This window comes from Varanus komodoensis, unplaced genomic scaffold (assembly GCF_004798865.1).
Source record: "Varanus komodoensis strain SLA01 unplaced genomic scaffold, ASM479886v1 scaffold2, whole genome shotgun sequence".
Lineage (NCBI taxonomy): Eukaryota > Metazoa > Chordata > Lepidosauria > Squamata > Varanidae > Varanus > Varanus komodoensis.
This window is the reverse complement of record NW_025335568.1, coordinates 62,314,441-62,330,439: the sequence shown is the minus strand read 5'-3', so window position 1 is coordinate 62,330,439 and position 15,999 is coordinate 62,314,441. Positions and strand designations below refer to the sequence as shown.

The following is a 15,999-nucleotide window of genomic DNA, read 5'->3' as shown; positions in this document are numbered from 1 at the left end:
GAACAGCTGAAACACACACGAATCTATTTATTTATTTAAGCATCTATATGCCGCCTATTTTTCCATGGCATCTGTAGGTTTCTGTTTCAGGTAATGCACTTTCTCTGCTCTAAAAAAATGGTGCAGAAATGCTTGTACAACACCAGACAGGCGCTGGAGGATGACAGATGTGCTAATCACCCACAAACTACCATGAGTGAGGAAACATAATCAATGCTTTGTTCACAGAAGCCTCCAAGGACTCATTTTGCAGGCAGAGCAACCCATGTTCAAGTCTTGGCAACATCCCTTTAATGATCAGGAGTGAATGATCCTGTTAAATATCTGGGCAAGAATCCTGCACATGACCGAGAAGCACCTTATGCAAGGCAGCATTATCTCCAGGAAGTATTTTTTTCCTTTCCTTTATTTTTATACACAAAAAAAGGAAAAAAAAAGGAAAAATACATGAAAAAGAAAGAAAAAGATACAAAGGGACTTTACATTCAGTGCTAAGTGTGGGAATTTGCACCAAAGTGAATAATTATTATTACTTCTATCAATTTTTATAACTATAATTTTGACTTAATAATATTTGGTTTTTACAAAAAAGACTTTAATGTAAGTATCAAGTAAATAATAATTCACCTTACCACATTTCCACAAATGCATCAATAACTAATAATTGATTTTTCCTTCCCCCCCAAATAAAACAGTATCATAATTAAAAAGTTAAATCATAAAGCAATTATATTAATTTAATCATTGTATATATAATAAGAGTAACACTCTCAGTTGCTAAATAAAGGATATATAATAGGCTTTCCATTTAACATAAAATTTTTAATCGGTTTTCTATATATAGCTGATTAGTAAATGTATCAGCTAGGTCCATAGTTCCAGAAGGTACTGCAGCTACATCTAAACCTGAAGAAATCATTTCCTTGATATATCTTCTACAGGTAAGCCAATTTCATTTTTGGTCAAGGAAAACTATAAAGCATTCTTCTTCCACCTGGTGCCTTCTGAATGTGTTGGACTACAACTCCCATCTTTCCCATCCAATATGGCTATTCCATGATGGGACCCACAGGTCAACATACCAGGAGAGCACAAGATAGAGAAAGGCTGCTTACAAAAATTCCTGCAGGCCAGGTCTGTGCAAAACCCCCGTTGGGATCCTTGATTGGGTCAAGCAAAAGATCACAAAAGATCATGCAGAATGTGCAAGCATTTGAAATGTCAAGATCTCTCATGGGATAAAATGGTATAAAAGGTCAGTGGAGTGAGGAGGGCAACAGAGGAGGGGGAAAACCCCCAAACTGATGAAGTCCCGCTTTCTGCACAGTCCCAGTCCCAACATGGAATAGGTGGAAAGGGCTGTGCAAGACATTCAAAACTGAGACCAGTGTTGGTGTCGTGGTTGAGAGTGTGAGGCTGGGACTCAGGGGATCCAGGTTCTAGTCCCCGCTCAGCCATGGGCTCTGGGCCAGCCACAGACTCTCAGCCCAACCTACCTTGCAGGGTTGTTGTTGTGGGGATAAGACAGAGAGCAACAGGAAGAGCCACTTTGTAAGAAAAAAGGCGGGACAGAACTCAAAATAAATAAATAGCTCTGGTCATCAGTGTGGCATCGCGGTTGGAGTGTTGGACTGCGACTTGGGAGATCTAGTCCCTACCTGGCCGCAAAACTCACTGGGCCAGGCACTGACTCTCAGCCTAAGCTACCTCACAGGGCTGTTGTGAGGACAAAATGGAGAGGAAGCAGATGGAGCCTTGGGAAGTGGAAAATAGGTGGCATATAATGAAACATATAATGTGAACGTTTGTAAATACTATCATCCTGTTGTGGGACTCTGAGCATACAGCCACCGTGACTGCACGGTCAGGCCTGCTCTTTCTCCCCGCTCACCTACCCCCCCCCTTACGCCACAACCTGCTTCTTCTTAGTTTATTATAAGGCAGCTCACACAATCCTCTTCCTATCCATTTTATCCTCACATTTTATCCTGAACTTTCTGCGTGTTGATCAAAGCTGTATTTGTATTTTGTAAGGGCAACTAGAAAGTTACCAGACAGCATCTAATACCAGTCATCAGAGCTGGCTGGTTGCACACCAAATTGGCTAAATAAAGTTGAGTGCACAAACATTGCCACCGGGAGCCCCCAGTTAACAGCTATCCTACCAAGAAACTACAGCACAGGAAATAAACCCACCTTATTTAAAGCGAGCATTTGTTGGAAATCTGGCATGCAAAAAGAAAAAAGGATGCAGAAAACAGCCGGCAAAAAGAGCCTCTTGCAGAGTCTCTGCGGGAAGGCGAAGACTCAGCCGGCACAGGCAGAATTCCCATCACCTGCGTTCCCTCTGGTCTTTTGAAGAATGGCCCGATGATGTGCAAAAGAACGTGGACCTGAAAGCCACTCTTCTTCACTTCTCAGAAAAATGGAGCAAGAAATGGACTGGCCAGCACCTGAACTCGACGATGCCACCTGGCTAACCAGCTGTTGCCGGAGCCAATTGGCGCTGCAGCATCTTGACGTGCTGCACAACCGCAGAGCTCGTGATCAGGGAGGCCAGGTCTCAGGTCTACTCATTTATTTACAACAGTTATTTACTGCTCCGCATCTAAACAGATTCCAGAGCGGTGAACAATGAAAGATAAAATGATCCAAGTCATATTGAAATATGTAAAGGGCATGCACCATATTAAACACTTTTAAAGCAGAATATCAATGAAAACTGTGGCTACTCAATCACTGAAGGCTTCCTGAAATAAAGATGCTGTCAGCAGCCACAAGGTGGTGGCTCTTTTGGGCTTTATAGCCTAGAATCCCAACCTTGAACTTGGCTTGGGAGCGAGGAAGCCAAAACTGCCATTCTCTCAGTAGAGAAATCGCACGCTGGAGTGTGGCAGATCCCGACAAGGGCCAAGCTGCTGCGCTCTGCAGGAACTCCAGCCTCCCTGCAAGCCTTCAGTGTGCATCGCATGAAGTGCACTGCAGCGATCCGGTCCGGAGATTACCAGCACTGAGGCCAAACAACCCCTGCCCACAAGAGGCCACGGCTGCTGGCTGAAGCCCCATCAGGGAGGGTGTTCAAGGAGAGGCTGGACATGCACCTGGTAGGCATGTCATGAGCAGAGCCGGCTGGAGCTGGGGGTCAGACTAGATGGCCCAGGAAACCCCTTCTGACTCGCTCTGTTTCTATGTTTCTAACCAGCTGGAGATAGTAAAAGGCATTCCGAGCCACTGTTGTCACCTGGGACTTCAACAGCAATGATGGCTCTAGGAGCCCTCCCAGACTATTATTATTATTATTATTATTATTATTATTATTATTATTATTATTGTTATTGTTATTGTTATTGTTATTGTTATTGTTATTATTATTATTATTATTATTATTATTATTATAACATTTCTACCAGCCAGATCTTTAATGGGGAGTGCAATACAGGACAGGCACTGAGCCTGAAGGTGGGAACCACTCACCCACTGGGTTTCTGTCTTGCCAGGTTTATTGGCCTTCATCCAACCCATCACCAAGTCCAGGCACTGATCCGGGACTTGTGCAACCTCTCCTGACGCAGACGTGTTATTAGCTCAACAGGTGTCATTTTTCTAACACCAGTAAGATTTCAAGGCTCATAACAGTGGAACCTTTGTGTGACAAGCCAGTGTGGTAGTCCTTGCTTAGCCATGGAGCCAACTGGGTGACTTTGGGCCAGTCACAGACTCTCAGCCCAGCCTACCTCACAGGGTTGCTGTTGTGAGGAGGGGACTGAGGAGAAAAATCAGGTAAACTTGAAAAGAAAAAAGGTGGGATATAAATAAAAATAAATGCATTTATTAAATATAATAAAGTCAGGAGCCATGCTAATTTGTTTTTGGTGTCTGTGGGAGATTATTTCATTTAAATACTCTTTCCCTGAATGAGCAGCCACACTTTGTGTGTATAATTGCATTTTAGATATTTTGATTGTGTATTATGGATCAATTTCCTTCCTTGTAGTTATTCACTGCTTAAGAGAATTATTCAACATGCTACAATATATAATCCCTGCAGCTAAGAGCGCCATCCAAAGTGGCTGCCCATAATGTTCTAAACACAGAGGATTTGGGGGCATCCAATGGGAGATGGAAGGAGCACTTTCCACACCCTCCAGAACACTTAGAGGGCTGGCATACAAAGCCCTGAACAACTTAGGACCAGGATGCCTCAGAAAGAGCCTGGGGCCTCGTCACCTCACCCAGTCACTGAGGCTACCACATGGCAAGCTCCCGGCAGTGGCGCATGACCAGAATGGATCTGGAGTATTCCAGCTGAGGCGAAGGAGTGGCTAGGCACTGCTAGGACCTCTGCTATCTTGCCGGAGGCTTGCTCCTCACTTCTTGTCCTCCAGAGCCAGTTCCCAAGTTGGGCTTGTGGCTTTGAAGCCACAGCAAGGGCAGAAGGAGAGTGCTTCCAATTCAGAGCACCAGCTCTGATGTCAAAGTGCTTTTCCCAGCTGGGAGCTGGGACTCCACATTTTCCTACAACCATCTAAAGAGCACCCACAGAATGTCCAACCCCCACATAAATTAATAAATAGAAGTGCACTTCTAGCCCCACATGCTGGGAGAGAATCTTGCTGGAAAGTTAATATGCAGATATTGCCACAAATGCAATCAGCCCATCGACAGGCAAGTGAGCATCACACAGCGTGCCGGTATGGTGAGTTACCCTCAGGTGAAAGCGCACTCTCCTCCAGACAGAGACGCGAAGGAGCCATGTTGCGCACTTCGGCAGACTGGTGCCGCACGCATCTCCCGTTTCCATTGCATAAGCAGTTCCTCTCCGATCGCTGCGAAACCTGCTCTTTCAGAACTGCTCGGAGAACTGCATGCCTCTCCCGCCACGCCAGAGCTGAGGTCACATCAGCACCGCACTTGTGCGCTCCCATGTGCCTCAGGCTCAGGCTTAAAAAGACCAGAGGAGGAGGAGGTTCCCCCACTAGCGACACATCGCCGGATCAGCAGGAACTCGGCCTCTTCCTCGCACTACCAGCCGCTCAGGAGCCAGCCAAGCAAGAGGAAACGCTGCCATGGCAACACAAACGAGCCTGCTAAGCGAGCCCAAGCTTCTCACACTAAGCTGTCCACAAACGGCAGAACTTTCAAACCACCAAGTCCTTTGACTTTAGGCACCGGAACTGATGCAGTGCATTATTTCCATTCTCCCAGAGCCTTCTCAACTTTGCACACTGAAGCCTCGAGTTGGCAAAGCGCAAAGTCCCACCTGGACAGGGAATGACGCAAGGAGGTTCCAGGAGTGGGCAAGTTCGTGGGCCGTAACTTTTTCATGGCTTTCATGTTCATGTACCATTTCGTGAGTCATCAAATGAAATGTTTGGTGAGGGCAGATGAGGAACATGGCGCACGTCCTTGTTTTCTGTTGATGCCCAAGACACAGTCTGTGATTCCACCCTACACACATTCCAGTTCTCCCTCTTCACTACACCAACAATTCCAAGCCTTCCTTATGTTCTTGGAACTACAGCTTCCATCATCCTTCGGAATAGAGCTGATGGAAATAGTAGTACAACAACATCTGGATGGCTGCACACCCACCACTGCTTTTCTAAAGATAACTGGATTATTTGTTTATCAGATTTTTATTCCTGCACCATTAGTCAGAAGGCTCATTGCCTAGTACCTGTTTCAGGTAAGTAACTTCCCTGCATTCCTAGTATTTTCAGCATCTCCAGAGGCTCACTGTGCCTTTCAGCGGCTACTCCTTTTTTGTGGCCCAAAAGGCTTATCTGCAAAGTTTCCTGCTGTAGCCTCTCTATTTTAGCCAGGGCTCAACCATCTCACTCACTCTGCCCACAACAGCAGGCGCTCAGCCAGCTTCAAGTGAGCAAGATGAACTCAAACCTTCTTCCGGACACGAGGGCTGCACATGGTCTTCCAAAGACAGGTGGAAGCTTGCAATTTCTTTTCAGCACTGCACTTGTTTGGTGCAAGCAGAAAGTCCTGACAAACTTCCACCTCCCCTCTCTGGAAGACGGAGTTGCACCAGTGTGTTTCCAGGTGTTGAGGATAAAAGGGTGCCTCTCGCTCGCTGTCTGTCCCTCTCCCCCTGTGAGAGGGACAGGCAACACCAGCCAGTAATTGTATTAAAAAGCCTCTTTATCATAGGTGCACACTCCAGGCCAGACCAGCTTCCACAGCCATCACGCACAGTCCTTTTCTGCAAGGATTAGATGTAGAAAAAGCATCACGCAGAAAGCATGCTGTTACTTTGTGCGTGGTGATCTGAACCTACACTTCTGGTGTCCAAACATTTGCCTCCAGGCTTATCTTTGCACATTCTGACCTTCTTGGCAGAGGTTTTATATTTCCGACCTCTTACGTCATTCTGACAAAACCCTTGTTGTTTGGTCATCAGGTCTCCAGGGAACTGGGAGCGTGGACCACCCAGCTGGAATGGAGGCAGAAAAAGTAGCATGCCTCCAGCTTCCCTCACTGGCCTGCAGCTACAGGGGGATGGCACGACGGTGCTGGTTTGGGAGAAGAAGCCACAAGTCGTCGCTGCCCTTACTGCAGACAAGAAGACAGCCTTTGCTTCCCACTGTTATTTCTATCCCCCATCCTGATAAAGAAACAGCCTGTACAAGTTTGCTACCAGGATGACTAAACTTCATTGCATTTCAGTTCACATTAATTATCTCTTCATCCCATCTGGATTAGATCCCAAATGCATTATTATGTTGATGCCCCGTTTTTCCCCCTTTTGCCAGGAACCCAAGGCAGATTATTTCCTCCTCTCCATCCTGTCTTTACGAAAACCACCATGAGGGAGGTGAGGCGGAGAGGCAGGGAGTGGCTCAAAATCACCCAGAGAGCTCCAAGACTAAAGTGGGGACCAGAGCGCAGATCTCCCAAGTCCCAGTTTAACCACCACACCAGCTTTCTACACCATACAGCTATTAACCATCAGTGGATGTCAAGAGGAGACGATGCAAGCATGGCGCAAGCACTGGGGCAGAAGCCGGAAGAGGACAGGCCTTGCAAAATGAACTGCACAGGGCCAGGGAAAATGACAAGCCTCCTCCACTTGCATGAGGCTGACTGTACTTGGTGATCTTCATCAGAGGTTATGTTGGATGTTCCAGTACCAAGAGAGGCCAGATGGGCATGTTCAGGAGATGGCATTTTTTCTGTAGCAGCACCCCAACTGCAGAGCTTCCTCAGAGGAGGTCAGGTTGGCTCAGTCCTGTACTGGATGGTAGACAGACAGTGAAAACAGGACTGTTTCAACGAGCTTTGGCATTTAAAATGGTTCTGGCCTGTTTTAAATAATGTTTCTTTTTATTCCATTTTACTTGTACTGGGTTTTATGTCATTGTACATCCCCCTTTGAGAGTTCTAGGGGAAAGGCTCTTACCAATAGCCGCCAGAAAGCCATGTGCACTTATTCCATTTTCTCTTTCTTAATGGATTTTCTGCGGCAAGAGAAGAGATGGACAGAGAGGTGGGAAAACACTCAGTGAAGGTCTTGATGCTGGAAGCAAAGCTCACCCCTTGAAGTTTGGAAAGGAGGAAGGGCAGGGGCACCATTAAGATGTGTGCGCCTTCCCAGCAGGCAACAAAGATGACAGCTGTGTCAGCTGTGGAAGGAGAGGCATTCAGACAAGGATGATCCATGAGAAAAAATCCAAAATGCACAGCTGGGCAATACCAGCATCAACAAAAATAGGCGACCTTTCCAAAGTTCTCTTCGTCAAAAAGGAGGAAAGGAGCGGAATGGTCCCAAATTTGGCCAAATTTGGAGTTTAAAATCTCAAAATGGAGATGTGCAGGCTGAATGAATTAGTGGCTGCATGGAGTGCAGAAGGCAGGTGGGGAGACTGTTCTCTCCTTCATGCTAGAAACCAGGGCCGTCTCATGTAGCTGGACGGACGGAGATTCCAGACAGCTAAAAGGACGCATGTCTTTACATGAGACATAGTTAAACCATGGGATGCACCAGCACAGAATGTATTGGTGACCAGCACTGCATAGGTACATGCATTATCTCCAGTATCCAAGGTAGACCAGTCACTGGGAAAAGCGAGCGAAGCAATGCTATTATGCCTGTCTCCCATTTGTCAGTGTCAGCTGACAGGCAGCTGGTTAGCCACCCTGTGAGCAGAATGCTGGGCGAGATGGACCCCTGGTCTGATCCTGCAAGGCATTTCTCATGCTCTTAGATTTTCCGGGTATCAGGTTCTATCTAGCAATGCTTAAAGAAAACCTGTAACTTTGGAGGATTACCGTGTAAATAAGATCATTGCTTACCAAGCATTGCTGAGTGGTTCTAACCCACCCAAGTGTAAAAAGCCAACATGCACACGCAAGGAAACTGAGCTGGTAAAAGTGTCTCCTCAGGAAGGCCTCCCCTCCTACATTCTGTCCCAACTCCACTGCTGCAGAAATAAAAATGGGTGATGCATCGAAGGAAAGAGGCAGGTAGATTATGCGAGTTTACAGAGGACCATCTGAAGAAGCACATTTCTTCTTTGTGGTCTCTATGACTCATGCATACGGGTGCCTGAAAAGCAAGAAGGCTTATTGGAGGAGGGAGATGACATTACAGGGTCAAAGAAAGGACCGCTCTGCCAAAAGCTCCCTCAGCAGAAGCTCTGATATCTAGAATGTAGATGGTCGAGCCCATGCCACTGCACTACAGAGCTTCAAAAGCAAGACACTTCCAGGGAAAGAGGCAATATGGCTTGGTCGGGTGCCCTCCTACCTGTGGGGAAAGCAGGAGGTGAGCTAATTGACATGCTAGCTATATGGCTAGACCACTCAATCGGCAAGATGTGGCAAAGACCCTGGTTGAGCTTTCCTGGGACCAGAGTGGTAGACAAGAAGGCAGATGAACATTCCAGAGATTTGAATAGATGCCTGAAATAGGATGCTTCACCTCCACCTCCACCTCCATTAGGAGGTAGGATGGGTGAGGAGACTGTCCTGAATTAGATGTTCTGAATTAGATGCAATTGAGAGAAGACCTTCTGAAGGCTGTCTGGTTGTACAACTGCCCTGTCCTTGTGAAAAATGAGAACGTGTTGATCATGATGCGCAGCACGGGATTCACATGTTCCTCATGCTGATGTAGTAGTGATAAGGAAAATGACTTTCATGGTGTGGAGATGAAGGTCAGCCATAGCCAAAGGTTCAAAGGGCTCAGCCATTAGTTGAGTCAATACTACTGATAAGCTCCAAGCCAGGACTGGAAGAGAAGCAAGGTGTTTAAGGAACCCTTTGACATGCAGATACAAAAAGACAGAAAATCTCTCAGTGGTATAATAATTAGGTGAGATCACAGCCAAGTATGCTAAGGAATAGGAAGGCCGTGCCTTGGAAGCATGGAGGGAATCTAAGGTGCTCAATAGGCAGCAAGCTATTCGGTCTTGTTATTTGATGCTAGAAAGGCCTGGAAATGCTTCCACTGGGCAACATACAAGGCTGGAAGAGAAGGTCTAGGTGAAGCTGTCAACACTTTTAAAACTTGATCTGAAAATCTTTAAGATCAGTTATTTTCCATGCTGTGAGATGTAGGGACTCTGACTCTGTAAGTCGGAGTGTCTGATGCTCCTACTGTTTGTTGAGAGGAGGTTCGAAAGATGAAGATGATGAAGAGAGATACGATTTAGTAAGAGCAGGAGTGTGGTGGCCAACTGCCTTGGTCACCATGGCGTTATTAGGAAGCAGAAAGTGCTTTTGTCCTGCATGTTGTTTACAACCCGTGTGTTCAGGGGAAAGTGAGAGGAATACATAAGTTAGGACACCCACACAGTGGAAGAGGAGGGTGTCCCCCAAAGAGCCTGGATCATTCACCACTCTGCTGTGGAATGAGTGATACTTCGCAGTTGGAGCTGTGGTGAATATGTCAATCCTGGGGATACCCCATATGTTGAAATGACTTTCTGTGACTTCTGTGGAAAGCTCTCACTTGTGAAGAGAAGTCCCTGTGCTGCTGAGTGAGTTGGGAAGGCTGTTAGACATCCCTGCCAAGTTTATGACAAGTAGAATGATGTGCCAGTGAAAGCACCAATACCAAGGCTGAAGATTAGTGTTAGAAGAGGGAAGGATTTTGTCTCTCCCTGTTTATTTAAGAAGAAAACAATGGTGGTATTGTCTATCACAATTTGAACAGATCACCCTATGACAATGGATTTGAATGCTCACAAGGCTTTAACAACAGAAAGCTGTTTTGAGTTGGTTGCTATGTAGCACTTACTCTTGAGGAGACCAGACGAGCCAGTAATCTATGCATGGGAAAACTAGAATCCCTTGCAATCTTGCAGTGCCTCAACCTCTGCTGTACACTTGTTAAGGCTTCTGGGTTTGATCAGGTTTTCTTGGGAGCTATTTGGCAGTATTTGCTCTGAAAGGGCCACACTGGTTGAAAGAAGGGCTCAAAGCTTGCTTAGGGGGCACTGACCAGGCCCCCGATGGGCTGGTGCCACCGACATTGCAATACAGGTGCACTTTGGCTGCTGGTGGTTGCCAGCCAGGCCTGATTATATGAGCAGATATTCTCATTTTGTGAACACAGCTGAGCTCTCCTGTGCGGGTGAGACTCTCACTGTCAACCGAGTGGTCTTCCACCCTTAATCCTGCTTCTGGATGAAGGCCTGAGGCATGGAGCCATGCATGAAGGCTCGAGAGAAATTACAGCTATGAGGCAAAGGACACTAGTCACTGTGGCAACTGAAAAGGAACTGAGAGCAGCGTAAGCAAAGGAAGTGGGTGGGTCTCCCAGCTGAAGCTTCGTTTAGCACTGGAATGCCTAAACGATTCTTCTGCAAAGGAATATAACCCGTGTGTGTCTGAGTTACAGAGACCGTGAAGAAGAACCATGGGTTGTTCATGGGTTATTTCGTTGGTTCAGAGGTGGGCAACTATGGTTAAAACACACAGCCATTCTACAGGCTAGGGTGGTATCATAGTATTACAAAGGCATTTGGGATCTGGGACTGAGAAAACAAACTAGAGATTGTTCAATCATATGCCAAACAATCCCTGTGCATGACAACAAACCGTAGGTTAACTAAACCACGAGTTAGCATTATGTGTAAACCAAGTCACTGTGTTGATGTTGTAGATTTACCTGGGCTTCTTGCTGGATTTAGGCCCCAGAGAACCCAGCAGCCCAGGATCATGCCTCCCGCTAAACAAGCTGCAAGGCAGCCCATCATTGTTCGTGTAGTAAAATGGAAGGGGTGGGCACGCTCCTTGTGCAGGATGACCCACCAGATTTTAAACAGAGGGAATGCCATGACTTGTGATGTCAGCATGCAAAATGCTTCACCCAACAGTCCTGAAACAGCTGTTCGGAAAATCAGTAGACAAGACACGAGAAAGATCAGAACTGGGATTTACCACCAGGAGGGTAAATACAGATTGCCCAAAGTTATGATGCAAGTTTGAAATTATTCCTTTTACACTGAGCCTTTTCCAATCACATTCGAACCCATGCAACTGCTCATCCAGTTATGGACACACGGGCTCCTGAAAGGGTGTGCCATGAGGGGTGGGGTCCATTCCCTGGTGTCCTTCAGCCCATAGTGGGCCCAGCAGAAGGCAATCTGGCCCTGTCCCAAGCAGTTCTGCATCGCTGACAGAACTGGGCTAGGTGGCCCAATGGACTGCCTCCGAACAGAGCAGCTTCCTGGGTCCCCATTCCTAGGAGGGTGCGTGGGTGCGTGGGTGCAGCCAATGGGAACGAGGCAGATGCAAGCCAGTACACCCAGCCCTATTCCCCCTTCCATGTGCACAGCAAAGGCACAGAAGACATTGTTCACCAGGGGTTCTGTGAACAAAGATGTGATGTCACCCTGCCCTCCAGATGCTCTGGACTACAACTCCCCGCATTCCTGATGATTGGCCAGGCTGACTGGGACTGATGGGAGATGAAGTGCAAAGTGGCTGGAAGACACCAGGTTAAAGAAGGCTGATGTTGCGTTACAGAGTCACTACATGAGCTGGGTCTCTGGGTGCTCAAGTCAACTAAAGCAGGGCTACTAATGTGGAACAGAAGTTTAACAACAACAACAACAACAACAACAACTCCAGTTTAACAACAACAACTCCAGCTTCAGATGCTTGGGACTACAACTCCCATAATTCTTGACCTCTGGCCATTAGGGCTGGAGTTGACAGGTACTGTAATCAGTGCCAGGCCCCATGTTTCCCACCCCCCAAATAGCATTTAACTCAAGCCAAGTTCCCTGTGACAATTCAAACCACCAGTGCCCACCACCAAAAAACCTTCTCCATGTTCTCACCTTGCCATGGCTTCTCTCCACCTTTCGGAAACATTTGTTGAGGGAAAGATTGTGCCGGACAGAGTTCTTCCAGCCAGTGGGCGCTGTGGCAAAGTATGGGAAGCGTTCCAAGATCCAGCTGTAAATTTCCTTCACCGGCAAGCTTTTATTAGGGGAATGTTCAATTGCCATATAGATAAGGAGGCTAAATGAATAGGGAGGCTTAGAAGTGGCAGATTTCTTCTCGGGGTTGGAGAAGCAGGAGGAAGGGTAGGCTGGCCCATTGTCACCCTCGATGTCATACAGCGGACTAACAGCGGGAAAACCCTCGCTTCCGAGGCTGAAGTTTGTTAGGAGGTTCGTACTTTCATGCAGCCAGTTCAAGTTGGTGAGCTCATCATCCGCCGGTTCGCTGTCCACCGCCGTGGCCTTTGGCCTAGCAGCATCAACTGCCTCCGGCAAGCTCCCCATCCTTTGGACATGCCTGAGTCCTGCAGCTTTCTCTGCTCCCGGTGTTTCAGCTTTCTTATCTGGAGTCATTCCAGTTACTGGACCCATTTAATCTTGCTGGCCTAAAAACAGCAACAAAGAAACCCTTAAAAAAACAAAAAACTATCATCTTGTCTGAACCCTAAGTCTAATAAAACATGCCGTTTATTATGAACAACCTACAAAGAGAACCTGTGGTTTTTTTATTGGGTTGTGAAGTGTTGGCTGTCTGCAGTTAACAAACCATGATTTGTGAGTGCAGTTGGAATCAGACACCACAATAACCTTTGTTACAGAACAATCCATGGTTGGACAACAACCCACTCTCAACCCATCCTCCACCCAAGTGCAGGTTATCACGTTGTCTGAACCCTGCCACTGTCTTTGTTCAGTTTTCTTCCAACCATGCCTGCACTTGTTTATCTTGACCAAACCGCAGAGAGCACTTTATGGGTACAGACTAAAAGAAACAATCCTTGTGATCCATTCTTTGTATTAATATTTAACTGATGAAGTTGTTCACAGTCTTTCTCATAAAAAAGGCCGAAGCTATAGATTGTTGTTAAATATCCCCTTTGGAGGAGGCTGAGTCGAGAGATCACAATTTCCCACCCAGGGCTTCCATGGCAAAAGCTCTTCGTAAACTCTTTGGGATCCTGTCAACAAGCAGTCTTATAACAAGGATACATACACTGGCCTGCCAGGTTTCAGCATTTGCTTTCAACATGCTGGCATTTGGGGTGCTATGTTGTTGTTGTTATTGCAGTGGTGCCTCGTAGTTCGAATTTAATTCGTTTCAGGAGGCCATTCGAACTCTGATGCATTTGAAGTCTGAATCAACTTTAAAAATAATGGAAAGTGAATCAATCCATTCCTAGAACCTAAGCAATGCCCATTTAAATAAACTTACACAGCAAATATGCATAATTTAAGGTAATAACACAGTTACATGCCAAATTAATTAAAACTTGAAAACAATTAATAAAACGTGTAAATATGTACTGTATAATAAAATGAGAACTGCATTTACTCTACGGCACGAGTGTTATGCAAGAGATGTTTCGCCCCAAGAAATGACCTGGCCGCGCAACAGATGAAGTTTATGCAGCGACTGCATCTTTTCACTATGTGTGTAGTTCAAGCATAGGAGCATCGTTTGAACTTTGGAGCGGTTTTATCTCGACTTTAGCATTGGAACTCTAAATCATTCGAAGTTAGAGTCGTTTGAACTAAGTAAGAGCCTCGATCACCCCACAGCTGAAGATCTCTTGGCAGCTTACGGTTGAAGAGCACCAGACTGCTGCACAAGGACTTTTGCCCTGCCATGGAAAACTCAAAGGAGGAGGAACATAATTCTGCAAATCTGCAGTATTATTGGAAATGTACCAAAGGAAATCTGGCTGTGGAAGGTACTGACTGGCTACTGTCCACAATGTCACCCACACCCCTCAGTCCGCAAAGCAGTTTTGCACTCCAAGTGAATGAACCACTTTGCCTGCTGCCTCTTCAGCATAATGTCCCCAAGGATTGAAAACACTGAGATGAACCATTCTAAAACACCAGCAAAAACAGCGAAGACAAAGCAGCCAGTGCCAGCAGGCTGGAAAGTGGCAGAATGAGCCCGAAGTGGGTGCAGCATGTGTGAAACCTCATTCCATGCAGTGTCCACCACTGCCACTAAGAGAGGACTGGCCGGGCGGTGGGAAATGGGATAGATGGGCTGTAGCGAGAGGGACAAGCTCGCTCTTCAGGGACTTTCCAAGTGCCCACATTATCGGATTCTGAAGGAGAGTCAGAGGCTGCGGTGACGGGAGGGCAGGATGATGAAGCGGGGAAGAAGTCTTCGAAGCCCCATCAAGGTCCCTGCCTGCACTTTCCCAGGCCAACTGTGAGAGCAGACATGGAAGAGGCAGGAGAGGTCCCAGGAGAGGAGGGAGAGCCCGTGCCTTGCCCGCTCCCTGACCCTGTGATGAGGCACTGCAGAGGTGAGCTGCCCAGTTAGGGGACGTGCGCAGGGCTTGCCAGCTGGCTCCCCACCAGCAGGAGCCGCGTGAGCGTGGAGCTCACAGCTTCCCTGAAAGGAAAGGATTGGGGAGAAGATTGCAGTGGGTTCAACACTCTGTACAGGAGCAGAGGCTTGTCGTTCAAGCATGCTAGGGGACTGCCAGTGTGGCGTTGTCAGCTGCGAAGTGCCAATAACGATCCGTAATGTAAAGGGCTGCCTGGTGAAGGGACGGGACGGGTCCAGCTCTTTCCTTATACTGAGACAGACCCTTGGAGCATCTTCTTCAGTGACTGGCAGCAGAGGCCCTGGACTTTGGGCAGGATTCCTTCTCAGCTCTACTTGGCCTTGCTAGGTTGGAAACTGGGAGCTTCTACATGACGAGCAGGATCCCCTATTGCTGAAGCTGCAGTGAAGGCACCATTCTCCACAAGCAAAGAAGTCCCTCTCCATTCCTAGGACCCACCAAGCTCTCAAGTTAGAAGACAACTTCAGGAAAGACGCTTGGAGAACCAAGAGCAACCACCTTGCAATTGTTGCACGAAAAATACGGAGACAATGGAGCCTTCAGCTGGTCAAATTCAGTATTACTAATCCAAGCATGACTTCATCTGCCTAGCCCAGATTTTTCCATGAACACTGAGACTATCCCCTTTTCCCTAAATGGAGATCAATGCAATGATCTGCAAAATTTCCCTAAATTAAAACACACCGGAAAGGCTTTACCACAAAGGTGTTCGACCTCACAATGCAATGAGACTCCAGTTGGTTGTTTCCTGCAACTACTTTAATTAAATTCTGTATCAAAGACATTTGGGAAGCTATAAAGCAGCAGAATATATATATTGTGTGTGTGTGCATGTGTGTGCGTAAGGATACATCTTCATTTCACAGTGGGAACTCAGAGCACATCAGCACGGATTAGAGTTATGACATCGAATCAAGCGAAGGTTTCTATAGCAATGATATCATGGTTTCTTCAGACCACTGATATACAGCAAAAACCACAGAGCTTTAGCAGCCCTGTATCTTAGGCACCCACAAAATAAAAATCAGCCAGGGAGGTTGGATGAAAAGGGAGAGGGGTGAGAACTGAGCTGATGGAGAGGCAACTTTCCGAAAGTCACCCACAATCCACAGCAGTCAGGATCTCACCCTGGGCTTCTGGTTCATGCCTTTTTTTGCCTGGAGGGCTCCTCTTTGTCATACAGAGCTGCCAACACCAAG

General features: G+C 46.8%; 1 protein-coding gene across 4 annotated transcripts in view; it reads right to left on the bottom strand.

Moving 5' to 3' along the window:
• The window catches only part of FOXN2 (forkhead box N2), a 54,431-nt gene that overhangs the window by 21,793 nt on the left and 16,639 nt on the right, over positions 1 to 15,999 (bottom strand). For all 4 annotated transcript variants that reach the window (XM_044428792.1, XM_044428795.1, XM_044428793.1 and 1 more), the window contains exon 2: positions 12,303 to 12,853. In XM_044428792.1, coding sequence (XP_044284727.1) covers positions 12,303 to 12,839 — 537 coding nt within the window. In that variant the 5' untranslated portion in view covers positions 12,840 to 12,853. The remainder of the gene's footprint in view (positions 1 to 12,302; positions 12,854 to 15,999) is intronic.